General features: G+C 37.1%; 1 protein-coding gene across 2 annotated transcripts in view; it reads left to right on the top strand.

Moving 5' to 3' along the window:
• PLXNA2 (plexin A2) overlaps positions 1–14,970 on the top strand; it is a 443,424-nt gene that overhangs the window by 413,765 nt on the left and 14,689 nt on the right. For both annotated transcript variants that reach the window (XM_032217579.1, XM_032217580.1), the window contains 3 exons: positions 6,859–6,958; positions 9,545–9,735; positions 10,194–10,363. In XM_032217579.1, coding sequence (XP_032073470.1) covers positions 6,859–6,958; positions 9,545–9,735; positions 10,194–10,363 — 461 coding nt within the window. The remainder of the gene's footprint in view (positions 1–6,858; positions 6,959–9,544; positions 9,736–10,193; positions 10,364–14,970) is intronic.

The raw sequence follows: 14,970 nt of genomic DNA, 5'->3' as shown, positions 1-14,970 counted from the left end.
GAGTTCCTCAGTAAACCAAGGAACCCTCCGGGATCCACTGCCTCGGAGCGGCCGTAGAGGCGCAATCCGGTTAAGAGACTTCGTCGCTGCCAAATTCCAGGCAGCAACCAGCAACCGGACTGCGGGCGAGAGTATCAGGAATAACCCCAAGCTCCGTCTGGAACCCCAAAGGGTCCATAAGTCGCCTGGGGCGGAACCACCTGGTCGGTTCCTCCTCCCTACAGTGGGGGTTTGGTCTCCGAAAGTCAAGCCTCAATAGGTAGTGGTCTGACCATGACAGGGGCAAGATCTCGCTACCCCTCAGACCAAGATCACAATTCCACTGCTCCGAGAGGAATACGAGGTCAAGCGTGTGACCCGCTGAGTGGGTTGGTCCTCGGATTACTTGGGTCAAGCCCATGGTTGTCATGGAAGCCATGAACTCCTGCGCTCCATCAGAGTGTTCACCGAGCGAAGGCAAATTGAAATCCCCCAGAACCATAAGTCTGGGGAACTCAACTGCCAGCTCGGCTATCGACTCGAGGAGCGAGGGGAGGGCTGCTGCAATGCAGTTAGGAGGCAGGTACGTTAGCAGCAGACCCACTTGACCCTTGAGGTCCAACTTCACCAGCAGGGACTCACACCCGACAAGCTCCGGAGCAGGGATCCTACGAGGTGCTAGAGACTCTCGGATAACAATGGCCACACCCCCAGCCCTTTCCTTAGCTCTCGGCTGATGGAGCACCTGAAAACCCTCTGGGCACATCTCTACGAGGGGGACTCCTCCCTCCGGGCCCAGCCAGGTGTCAGTAATACATGCCAGGTCTGCCCTCTCATCTAAAATTAAGTCCCGAACAAGAGGAGCTTTATGAACTACAGACCTGGCATTTAGCGACAGCAGCCTGAGGCCAGGGTCCTGATTACTCATACCACCTGGCCTTGGAGTGGGACTCATAGGGCCGGAAGGAGGGATCTCTGTGACGTAGCAAGCCCTCCTTCCCCGGTAATGGCCTGCCCTAAAGTCCCCGCCATATCTGCCCCTCCCTGTTAAGACCGTAATGCTCCGGCCCACTCCCGTGTCCGTGGTCCCCCTATCCACCCCCATAACCCCTGCGTGCTCCGGCAGGTCCTCTGAAACAAGCATTCTGCGGCTGGGATTGACCCAGGCCCCTCTAGTACCTCTGCAGAGCACTCAGTATAGAGGGTGCCTGGGTAAGGCCCCAGCCTATTCAGACATACATAATCACAACACCATTCACTCCCCACTAACAATTTAAAAAACACAGAGAGAATACAACAATGATAGGAGTTAAAAGTGGGCACATACAACAACAGTCACATCATTCACACCTCACTCATAAAATGTGGAGACTAAGTTGCGCGGTCTAAGATGGAACAAAGTGAGAAGGGGGGAGGGGGAGAGGTACTCCACTCCTCTCCCTTCCTATGGCAGTTAGTTGATAAAATAGTTAATAAAATAGTTGAGAGCCCAGCTCCAATCCATTGAGGGTATACAGGGGGGGGGGGAGAGTGGCGTTTCCCCCCCTCTGGTAAGGTCGAAAAGTCCCAAAAGTCCAGATGGTTAAAAGGATTGCCAAAGATGTTGGATCCGGGTTGCCAAATGTGTAGCAGAATGTAGGGTGTGGATGGCCGGAGTGATGTCACTAAGGCAGCATGAGGTAATGCTGATTGAGCCGGTATAGTTTGTTCGTAGATGTTGAACTCTGAAGGCTGCAGTTGTAGGCTGGGTGGATAAGTGCCAATTAAGAAGATGGTAAGGATGACACAGCAATGACAAAGAAGTAAAAAAGGCACCAGTAGTGGCCACTGGGGGGAGTCCACGCTCCTAATACGCTGCCTCTCCGGAGTAATGGTGCCTGATGTAAGGTGACTCAGTAAAAGGCAATAATACTGGTCAGCACAGCACTCCTGAGGCAGTGGTAGCAGTTGATGGTACTGGCTGCCACCGAGGGCCTGTCGTTGAGTTTCTAAAGTTCCAGTCCCAGTCCCAGCAGGCAAATAGTCCGGCAATGTGAAGCCCCGCAGGAACAGCGGCGGGGTGGAAGAAAAACGCCACACCAGGATGCAGGGGGGGGGAGTTAGCAAAGCTGCGGTGGGGACAGGAAACTAGTTCCTCTGTCTTCCAGTCCGGTCTAAGCATCTCTCCTGGGCTCCCCACCCCCTCTTTGGGGTGCAAACCAACCCCTCGGTGCTGCCTAATCAGCGAAAAAGTTCGGCGCCTCTCAAAGCAGCGGGGCCGAAGCCGCCGCCTCTCGCACAGAGCCGCCGCCGCCGCCGCTTCCCAGCTGTTCCAAAGGGCCGACGAGGGAAACCACGCCGGAGGAGATAACTCCATTTTGGAGCCGCTCAGAGGCAGCCCCCTCCTCAAACAGCCACCTCCCTGGACAGCCCGAACATTGGCGCCCCACAGGAACCCCTCAATTACCATATCAGGGGTCCTGGCCGCCAGAACTGGTCTTTTTCTGTCTTGTAGCAATCGGAGCAACGAGGCTCGGCAGCCATTCCCGTTCTCATGCATGCATATGTAATAGTCATACTGATTTTAAATAAATAATATGAAAAGGGCATTGCATTCAATTATACATTTTTAAAATCAACATTGCCAAATCTGTTTCATTGAATAGAGTGAATTGTTCTTATGCATTGTCAACTTACTATAAATACAAGGAAGCAAATCACTCTATTGTTATAAAAAAGCACTTATGAAAATCCAGTGCAATCTTTAACCATCTTTGCTAACAGTATATTGAACCAAGTTAAATAAGATTTAACCTCCACTTAAGATTTAAGTATCTTTCCTATTTCTTTCTTAGCTATTTTTGTGCAAGGATATGTGAGGGCCCAGAAATTCTTGATGTCACATCAAGTTTATTTATACTGACTCTAATTGAGTCAGATTCTTATTCGACTCCTAGTCACCTTTGTAATCCTAGAAATTCATTGTTTGATAAATGCATTTCCCCAAGGATTCACTGTTTTTACACATGCAAATAACATGTGCAGGCAAGAATAGTATAACAGAAGAATGCAATGAATTTACAATTGCAGGTACTGGTTAGGCAAAGAATACATAGAACTCAGAAAGTAGATTTAACCCTTGCTGTAATAAGGTGAGCTCATCACTAACTGGAATATTTGAAGTTTTAGGAAAGAACTAGATGTTGGAAACAGCTGGCCATGCTACAACAAACTGAAAACCACCTAGTTAAGATCTGCACTAAGAACAGGAAGTTGTAATGTAATATTGAGTTTTAAAATGAGTCCTAGGAAGTCTTGAGTTTGTTTATTTTAATGTTTCTTCTTAGGTAAATTAGTAAAATTAATTTTAAAAAGAGTAAAGAACACTAGCATTTAATAGAATATGCCTTGCTGAAGGAAAATTCACAAAATGTAACACTTGTCTGACCAATGTTTCAAAGTTTTCTGAGAATGTCACCTGGCACATTGATAGCAGTAGCCCGTTGATGTTTTATACTAGAGCTTTCAAAGAGTCTTTGACATGTTCCTCTTCCAAAGCTATGAATAAAGTAAACTGATGTCATGGGATAAAAGGACCTGCCTGTAAAAGGACCTTTTACAAAGAGTGTAATAAATGAGCAATTTTTTTACATGAGAATCTCCTTTCATTTTACTTGCGATGTAGAACTGCACTAAGAAATACTATCACTAGCCCAAAGTCAGCCAATGATTTTCTGTGGGGAGGATAATTAAACACCTTAAATATTATACCATTCTGGAGCTCTAGTGGGTAATTCAATGGAAATGTCAGCCTTGTGGGTGATGATTTTGAAAAGATAGCCTCTGTGCTGAGGGACATTAGGAAATTATTGAAAATAAAACTGCCAACATTGTAATGCATTTATGTCACTCTCAGCTCTATAATACTATCTTCGATTCTAGTTAATAGAGCTTTAAAAAGTGCAGAAAATGCAACTAAAATGATGGAAAACCTTTTCCTTAAGGGGAAAGCTTGAAGGAAAGGGATTGGGGGGAAATGACTTCAGGGGAACAGGGTTAAGAGGTATAAAACATGCTATGGAGAGAGTGGGCAGAGTGACATTTTCTCCCACTCAAATCAGTAGAACCAGAGGTCATCCAATAATACTGATTGATAGGAGATTAAGAACAGATAAAATAAAATCTCTCTTCATGCACTGCATAATTAATTCTGGAATTTATGAGTGCAATACGTGATGATGGCCACTAACCTCAGATGGCTGTACGGTAGGATTGGATAAATTTGTAGATTTCAGCTTCCTAAAATCTTGAAAAAATCAAGGTTATCTCTAGACCAGGGACATCATGCCTCCAAATTTCACACAATGGCAGAAGATAGATACGCCCCCATCTGCCCTTTGAGAGCATACCAGAAGACTATAGTTGGCTGCGGTGAGAAGCAAAATGCTGGACTAAGGCATACTAACTTCTCTTTAGTACTAGTTGCCTAGAGCATGTATTGCAGAGTTGCTAGTATTTTCCTGTGCTCCTGATTTGCCCTTTACATTAATCAGACAGTTGCCCCAGCTGACAGTAATAGCTGTTTCCATTTCATGAGAATGAAAAAGAAATAATTTGCTACTAAATGTGCACAATCTATTCTTAACATATCATTTATCAGCTCAACTCAAAGTTGTTTAAGCTGCAGGGAGCACCTAGCTTTTCTTGAATAGAAATTTTATTAAAGTGACACTTTAACACATACTAGTTGCAAGTTATTAGTGATTTTTAAAAAAATGAGTTAGACTTCTGAGTAGAAATAATAAATAGCGATGTTTGTTATATAATCCTGAGCCAATATTATCTTTCTTACTGTAATTAACAGTCACCCTGGAACTTCAGTATGGCGATTATTTGGAACCAAGGTTTTTTTTTTCTTACAAAGACCAAGTATACAGTTTAAGACAGAACTGTGATTAAAAGTGTGTTATATTCATTTTTGTTCCATTGCTAGTTGTAGCTCATTCTAAAAATACTATGATAACCAATAATGGCCAAAATAGATTCACACTTTGTGGGGCTTTTGGATCTTTACTATATATTATATGCATGCTTAAACCAGAAAAGTCCATGCAACCCCACCAAGCTACACAAAATATACAAATAGCAGATTTCTTCTTTTGCCCTGTGACAGACCATTAGACAAACCAGTTCAGATAACTGACTCCACCAGAAAATTAGAACTATATTTTATTTATATAGTGTATAACAACACTATAAGTGGAATGGCAATAATTTTACAAATCTCTTTTCTTGTGAGGAGCCTGCTTAGGTTTTTTATTTATTTGTTTAACACATTAAAATGAACATGTGCATATATTTCAACATACAATTTCTCTAAGTATTTTGTATATTATTTTATAGCACATCTATTCTCATATATAACTTTAGGGAATGTAAATTAGAACAGCTCATTCCAACATGCAAATCTATTTGAAATTTCTCCCAAATTTAATTCTAGAAGGAAATCTTGAAAAATCCCAATATTGGTGTCAATTAATTTCTTTTGGATTATTCCAACTTTAAATCAACCATAATCACAACCATAAAAACAAGGAGGTTTAGAAGTCGCTTTTTTGTTTGTTACCAATAGCTAATAGCTACCGGTATTAGTCCTTATAGCAAAGGAATCCCCAGGAAATCTCCAAAACCTCACAGATTGATCTTTGTTGGGAACTAATATGTTACCTAGAGAGAGCAAAGTTATAAAAAGCTTTTGAAAGACCAAGGACAAGCAATCCAATGCCATTTGGGTGTTTTGGCCTCCAATTCTAGCCTCCTGAAGGTTAATTTTGATAGATGGTGAAGTTATAAACTAAATAAGTACAAAAACCAGCTATCATATCCATACAAATTACATGAAGATTCAAATCCTAAAAACCAATTTTCATCTCTAGTAGATATTTGTATCACATTCAAATACATGTCATAAATATTTCTCATTAAAAATAACATCTTTTTTTCATAAAAACTACTGTTCTTGTGTAAAAGGGAGATTTCTCATCCCTGTGTTATTGACTTCAAGAAATGAACATACAGATTTATTTCTATGTGTAAAATTACTAGAGCAGATTGATAAATTGTGCTTTGTTAATAACTTTGTTGCCTAATGAATAGCTTGAATAAATAAGCACCCAATTTCAGCCAAACTTTTCCATTTTATTTTCTGCAACATATTTACACTGAGAGATTATTAATATATAATTAAGGTAAATAAAGGTTTGCTAATGAAGAATTAGTTAAAAGCTTTCTGAGTCTTATAGGTATAAATATTGCCATTTTGCTTTAACAAAATCTTATTATAAATATTAATATGCATTTATAATTTGATTTTTCCAGATTTATCTCTAACCACCCTTTTGTGGGGGGGTAGTTGTAGGAGTGGTCATTTAAGATAATGAAAGATGATTTTATTACTTGTTCCTTTATAAATCAAACTTTTAAAGTTCATAAAAACTAAAAAAATGATTTAATAGGATTTTTTTATGATCCATAACATTATTATAGCTACTTTATTCCCAGTCTGTTATTGCTTTAATTGGGTTGCTACAATGCTTGGGAATCTCTGTTTTTATTGGATCAAACATAATCTTAAATCAAAATGACAGAGAATGCCTTCAATATGTCTTTTCATATCTCAGTTCTTTTCTTCAGGGACAAAACAGGCCAGGAGGGAAATATACCCTTCATTTTCCTTAGTCTTCTGACACTTCATGGCATCCCATATGTTCCTGCCAACACTTCATTATGAGATTTATAACTTTCATCATTTTCAGCTCACAGTAGAGTATGAATATGTTTTAGTACTGCATTTCCTTGCAATATTCCGTCTGCTTACAGGCCTTTTTCCCCCTCTACCAGGTCTCTGATCGCTCTGTAGTTGCCCTTGTTCCTAAACAGACTTCTTCTTATAATATTCCTGCTTCTGCCAGCATATCACGGACCTCAATTAGCAGATATGGTAAGATTGAAAGTTGCATGATGTAAACATAAAGGTTCTAATTACATGACTCTCAAATTAATGGCCTAATCTGATCATTGCACCCAGTGTCAAGTGGCTAGTAGTTTTATTACAGTTTTTATTGGAAGCTTTTGAAGCATATCTTTATAAATATACAGGGAACCATTTTTTTAAACACTGAGCTTAGTCTGAAACATTATGTTAACAACAGTGCATACATGGAACTCTTCACAAATACTAGTTGCTTGTATCTCTTATCTGAATTATAAACTTGGCTGTATTAATAATGGAAATACCCCCACTGACATCACCTGTGCATGTATCAGAATCACTGATCTGAAGCAATTTCTCCTGAAATTGTCATTATCAGACAGTCAACGTATTAAGTACATAGAGATATTATTTTTTCCTTATTCAAAAATAACTGGGGAGGACTATTTCACAGCTCAAGTAGTCAGTCAGTTCCTCCTGATATATAGCCTGAATCTTCTTATAGTTCCAACCATTTGGTTCTGATCCTGCCCTCTGTTACATTTCTTTCTATGTGTGAACTCTTAAAATGTTTAAAATTGCTATTGCATTTCACCTCAGTTATATCTTCTGTAGATTAAATATTTTCCTTTAGAAAGCCTTCATAGGTTTTCCAAACTCCCCAAATCCTGCTATTCTCCTCTGAAATTGTTCCGATTTATTACTGTTTACTGATTACTTCAGAAATATGGTGTTCAAAACTGGACACAGTATTCCAAATGTGATAGGACAAAGGCAGATATGAGTGGAATAATTACAGATAGTCCTTGACCTACAACAATAGTGACCATTTTAAGTTACTGTGGCATTGAAAATAGTGACTTATGACCATTTTTCACACTTACAACTGTTGCAGCATCCCATGGTCATATGATCAAAATTCAGATGTTTGGCCAATGGTTCATGGTTCAATGGTTCATATTTATCACAGTTGCAGTATTCTGGAGTGATGTGATCACCTTTGTGACCTTCTGACAAGCAAAGTCAATGAGGACTTTCCAGATCTGCTCAACAACCTTATTACTAACTAACAACTGCAGTAATTCACCTAACAATTCTGGAAAGAAAGGTTGTAAAATGGGGCAAAACTCACTTATCAAATGTCTTGCTTAACAACAGAAATTTTGGGCTCCGTTATGGTCAGAAGTTGAGGACTATCTGTAATTCCAATATCTGCATTTCTTATTGATGCTTTCTCAAACAATGTTTGACTTTTTAGTACCTAACTCAGACTAATGACTCATATTTGACATGCTCAGCAAGGACATCAGTTGTTGTTTTTCACATGTATGGAAGCCATGCCAGTCATCTGCTTTTGTATTTGTGCCCTGCTTTTTCCTCTCCAAAATGCAGAACTGTATATTTATTCCTGTTAAATTCCATTTTATTCATTTTAGTCCCCGGTTCTAGTCAATTTAGATCTTTTTGAATCTTTTCTTTTCTTTTCTTACAGGGAAATATAATTATTGGGAAAAAATGCAATTGAATTTAGTATGGAATTTGAGAATTTATATTTGGTCATTTTGTCCATTTGTATCTTTATATTTTTAGTAAAAGCAATTTTTGTTTTGTTTTTCTGGCTGGAAAAATTATGGCACCATATGGCTGGCAATTTTTGCAAGTAGAAAAAAATGCCCTGTAAAGCATTTCTTCAAAAGGCATCAAAGACAAAATTTTCTAAATTAGATGCCTATAATGTAAAACTAAGCAGGCAAAGATTTTTCTTTTGAGGATACACATTAGTTGTAAAGCAAAATTTATATTTGACTGTTCAAAGTTAAAGGTTAAAGAGTATTAGCGTGCAACCTGTGTCTACCTAATTGTTATGAATATTGATATTGACCAGGCACTTCTGGTTACACAAATGACATCAAGCAAAGGTGTGCATTTACTGTCTACATTTTCATCACTTTTTGGCACAGAGTTTCATTTTGAAATAGAATGATTCAGTGCTTTCATCTTTTAATTACAGCCACAGGAATATTCATATTTTGAATCGGAGTTGAAGCATTGGAGAAAAAAAGTAATAATTCACTCATTCTCATATTAATGTAAGGGGAGCCCCTTAATTTGACTGTCACCAAGTATAAAAATAGAAGAAACTAGATTAAGTTGGTCATCATGAAAAAAGCATTTGCTTGAAAATGGACAAAAAAAATATCGAACAGATGTAATGTGCATTTGACAGCCAGGATTTTTTTTCACATAGCAAGGTATTTCTGATAATATGCCTTGAAAATTGAGTCATCTACTACATATTTTCAGTATAGAAGCCAAGATGATCAGCAAACTTTTTGTTTTCTGTGGAGAGTAAGCCTTGTTCAATGAATCAAGAATGACTGCAATTAGCAGATTAAATACATAACATTGAAAAATATTTCAACCAAAAATGTTCTAAATATAGAATTGGCTTTTGAAAACATTGGAATTTTATAGTCATTTATTTCCTTATAAACTGAAGTTGTATTCACTGTTAGAGAGCTACACCAAACCCCAAAATATATCTATGTCTGTTTTCTTTTGTCCCTTCCTAACTTCTTTTTTCATTCTCCCCAGATTCCACATTTCGGTACACAGGTAGCCCAGATAGTCTTCGTTCAAGGGCACCCATGATTACTCCTGACCTAGAGAGTGGAGTGAAAGTCTGGCATTTAGTCAAAAACCATGACCATGGTGACCAGAAGGAAGGAGATCGGGGAAGTAAGATGGTATCAGAGATCTATTTGACACGGCTGCTAGCTACAAAGGTAATTCCAAATCTTAGATCCTGTATCTCCTTTTGGTAAACATTAGCCATATATTGTCATGCTGATTTTGTCTTATTGTATATTAATAATAAAACAATGTTTAAGCAAAGCAATTATAATGATGTAATGCTTATATACATATAAGAATTATTATATATAGCAATTATTATTATAATTATAAAACAATTATAAACCCATCCAAGTGAATGTTTGGTAAAATCTAAATAATGCAGACAAAGGGTTTTGTTGTTTTCCCTAAACTGTCTTCATTCCTAACATGATACTATCTTATTTTACATAGGCAATAATTCTCTCCCCCACAAAAAATAATAATCACATACTGTAATGTGTTAATTTGCTACATCTCACATCCAGGGATATAAATTAATGGGGGGCAACTTTGCACCAGCTGATGACTTATGACATAATACCCATACTTTGGTCTCTACTTCCATCAGGGTACACTGCAAAAGTTTGTGGATGACCTGTTCGAGACTTTGTTCAGTACTGTGCATCGAGGCAGCGCTCTCCCACTGGCTATCAAATATATGTTTGATTTCCTAGATGAGCAAGCAGATAAGCATGGCATCCATGACACTGATGTGAGGCATACCTGGAAGAGCAATTGGTAAGAGGGACACAGTTTTGCTTACTTATGGTTTCTGTACTTTTGTACAGTAGCATCATATCATATCTATATAAATAAGGGTAAATGTATGAAATCTAAAAGACCATAATGTGTGTTTGTGTGTGTATCATCATCATCATTTTAACCCTTGTCTATCCAGTGCAAAAAGAAGGCCTCTACCAACCAATATAGTCCTGAGCTTTCTTTTGTCAACTGAGCCCACAATACTTGCTGATGTCATCAATTCATCTTGTTTTAGGTCTCTTTCAGGGACACTTTTTATCAAATGGGATCCATTCTTGACTACCTTGGTCCACCTGCCATCAGTTCTTCTTGCTATGTGACCAGGCCATTTCTATTTAATTTTGGAGATTCTTGGTCATCCAGGTCATGGTTGTCCCAAAGATGCTTTTTCAAGAGACAACAGGACTTTCTGGTTTTTGTTTGAAGAAGTTTTGCTTCTCATTCAAGAAGCTTCTTCAGCTCTGACTGAATGGTGAGAAATGGAAGGATTTATACTCTTAGAAGACAGCTGGTCATTTGCATTCTTTTAGAGAGTCGTTGAGACACTACTCAGGTGACCCTGATGACACAGATAAGCCTCCAGGTGGCCTCAATGACTCTCTAAAATAAGGTAAATAATCAGCTGTTTGCAAGGAGTATAAATTCTTCCATTTCACACCATCCAGTCAGAGCTGAAGTAACTTCTTGGATGAAAGCAAAACATCTTCAAAGAAAAACCAGAAAGTCCAGTTGCCTCTTGAAAAAGCACCTTTTTGGACTTCTATTTCAATTCTTTTACTCTCTTGATAATATCATACACTTTTGTTTTTTCTCTACAAGACAAGATATATTATAAAAATATAAGTGCTTTAAAAATAAGTGAAAAAATACAACAGAAAAATTAAGCTATGGAGTACAAACTGGTATTAGAACACTAACTGGTTACAGTTCTATACATAATTACCAAATACAAACCTTAATCAAGTATATGGGTGTTTCTAATACATTTATATAGATAACATGTTTTTAACTAATTGTACTTTGCATAAATTATTCCCATATTCCCTTACATTTATCCATACCAAGTCTATATTTATAAGTAATCCATTCATATATACTAAGTGTAATTAGATCTTCAATCCATATATTTACTTTTCCAATGTTACAATAGCAGATAAAATAAGAGCATGGAGAATATATTTATGTTATTCAGTTGCCACATTCCATATACTAGATATTTAATTCAAGAGAATATTATGTTCATAGAATTATAGCTTAGACATTTTTGTGTTATAACATAGTTGGAAGTTTTTCAGACAAATATTATCACAGATCTTCAAAGGCTCTCTCATGCAAAAATAAAAATAAGTTTCTTTATTGAAAAATCTTTATTCCATGTTTTATGTTCAATTACTTTTAAAAAGAGAAAGATTTTTATTGTATCCAGTTCTGTTTCCAGCCAGGCAGTTTCTGACACTTTTATTGTTCTTTTTTTCTTTGTTATTTTCTAGGTAGTCAGTATACAGTTTAGCACCATCTGCTTTCTCCAGACAATAACACAAATTGTATCTAGACAGTATTGTGCCAACTTTGAGTATAGCAAGTTTATTTTACATGCATGATCAATTTTTAAAAATAGCGTGAAAAACATATACTGCATTTTATGTTACATTACATCTCATAATCCATGCTACTAAATATATATAAAATATCACTTGGATATTGGGTATATATTTCATTTTTGCCATTCAATATAATACTTGTATGACCACAACCCAGCATCCTAATGTCAAAATCTGATTGACTTCTACTGGTCTAAAGTGATGATGGGCTTGCCTCATTTGATACAACAATGGCAATTTTAGTCAGCAAGTAGTCTGGAAAGGGGATAATAATTCAATTATTAATGGCTTTTAAATACAAAGCAGACAGTCTCAGAGTCACAGTTCTGAAATTCTCTATATATTCCATAGGACACCCATATTGGTCCTCTAAGCAAATGACCCTAACTAAGTGACCTTCATGACTCCTTTGTTCTTGACAGTGATAAATCTAAGGCTTCGGAGAATGTACAAGATTTGTAATAAGGAAGTATAGAATAATTTGACTCAAAGTCTCTTGCTGCATAACCATTTATTTTCAGACTGAGACTTGTGACTGATTTATCCCAGTTTCTCATTAATTATTCTGTACATATTAATTATTCCATTAAGTGAAAGTGTTATCACATCTAGACGTGATTGAATAATGTACTTTCAGAGTCATAAATGTAATCTTTATTACTTAAACAATGGAATAGGTCAGAAGAGGAAAAAACTGTTTTTTCATTAACCTGATTAGTGAAAAGAAGCATTAGACAGGATAGGAATAACTGTAAAAAAAAAAAAAACCTGCAGCATTTATGTGATTTACCCATGTATTGTAAGTAGAATTCCACTAAATTTCTATGAATTTCATAAGCTATCCTTTTTACAAGCCTTCTGAGGTGCAAGGGGAAGAGACCAGATTAACAAATTGCTCCTGATTATCTCAGGGCTTTCATTGTTTGCATCAAAGACAACCAGTTTTCAGTCAGATGAATCAAAAAGCTCTCCTTAGTATGATCTTTGTGTTTTCAAATCCTCAAAGCCTTAAAAGTAATTGAGATAGCATATCTTCTTTTGTGTAATGCTTTGTTTCTAGCATTTGAGCAAAGTAGAATTTACAAGGTGCCATTCGAAATGCAATAACTAAAGAAGCAGACCCCAGAGAGTTGTGGCTACTTGTATCAGCTTTCAATTGAATAGCTCTCTGTCTGTCTGTCTGTCTGTCTGTCTGTCTGTCTGTCTGTCTGTGTGAGAGGTGAGAGAGAGAGAGAGAGAGAGAGAGAGAGAGAGAGAGAGAGAGAGGGGAAGAGAGAGAGAGAGAGAGAGAGAGAGAGAGAGAGAGAGAGAGAGAGAGAGAGAGAGAGAGAGAGAGAGATTATTTAGAATCTATTTCCCAAATGTTTTCTGAGGATATCTAGGAAAGATATTGTATATAAATTTGAGCTCCAGCTAAATATAACTTCCAAGCAGCAATTTATAGTCTGTATTTTTAAAATAATTGTTGCTTTTGTATCTTTATCCTGGCTGTTACTTTAGGATTTATAGTGCCCTGGGTTAGAAATTGACTGTGCATAGAGAAGAAACTCATAAAAATGGCAATATGTGCCTATGTGTATAAACTACACATGCAAATCCCCTCTGGTTTCAAAACCCTCTAATCATCTGGTCTGCCAAAGCTAAATTCTCTGCTGCAAGGAGCTGAAAACAATTTTGCAGAAGCTTTAGGGAATGCATTTTAAGATAAAATGTTGGAATCCTCAATAAAAGGACATTTAGAGCTAACAAGTGGTACTGATGAACATAGATTTCCTCACTATCTCCATGGCTGCCAGATTATAGAGACCTTTAATATGGAGAATTCCCCAATCCTTGTCAGCTTCTATGTGTATCTGATGAAAAATAATCTGGACTAGAAAAGGAAGTATGTTAGTTTCAACCAAGCATGTTTTTTTTTTATTTTGAATGGTGACTATATAGATTCATACAGTTGTTGCAGTATGAATCAGATAATTGGATAACTATCTTTGTCAGCAATTTAAACTAAGATGCTTTGAGTAGGATCCAAACCAAATTCATTAATTTTAAATCCTGTTGAAATACTGGACTTAAGAAAAGTAATAACTCATTTTCAGTAGTATTAATGTCAACTATTTATAAGTATAAGCTTTCCTTTAATTGGAAATGCCTGCGGTTAAACCTAAGAAATTAATAGCTTTGTTTCCAAATTACTGATAGATAGATAGATAGATAGATAGATAGATAGATAGATAGGTAGGTAGGTAGGTAGGTAGGTAGGTAGGTAGGTAGGTAGGTAGGTAGGTAGATAGATAGATAGATAGATAGATAGATAGATAGATAGATCAGATAGATAGATAGATTAGATAGATAGATAGATAGATAGATAGATAGATAGATAGATAGATAGATAGATAGATAGATAGATTCATATTTTCTGTTAACATGAAATTGTTATAAGTAATTGAAAATATATGGTTAAACAATACTTTAAGTTGCATTAACACACATATGGCCATTCTGTATCTTTTATATTCAGCTCCTCATATTTATGAATTACCAATTTTATTGAGAAATTATAACTCTGAGATTCACCAGTGAAAGTTGAGGCCTTTCTGCATTCAAAGTGCTTAAAGATAAACGTTACATTTGCTATATTGGAAATCTGGTTAATTTAAAGCAGTTTTGTAAGGTAGGGACAAGAGTAGGCACCTTTGTCCTTTTCAGCAGCCTTGAGCAAGTGGTAACTGAAAAAAAAATGTTCTGCCTGCATTTCTTTTCTATCAGCAACCGTTTGCCCCTGTACAACAGAATTTACTCTTTCCAAAAATAGATTGTGTTCTCTCATATTTTTCCTGCAAAACATTGTTTTTTTCTGTACTACCACTGGATGGACAAAATAATAACAGATTGAAGTCCCATAGAGAATAAGGTGTTTTGCTAGCAACTGAAGGTCAAGAAGAGCTAACGTGGAATGAGAACAAGTATAACATTTTTGGGGGA

This window comes from Thamnophis elegans, chromosome 5, assembly GCF_009769535.1.
Source record: "Thamnophis elegans isolate rThaEle1 chromosome 5, rThaEle1.pri, whole genome shotgun sequence".
Lineage (NCBI taxonomy): Eukaryota > Metazoa > Chordata > Lepidosauria > Squamata > Colubridae > Thamnophis > Thamnophis elegans.
Note: the sequence above shows the minus strand (reverse complement) of the source record. Positions and strands in the feature narration are given on the sequence as shown.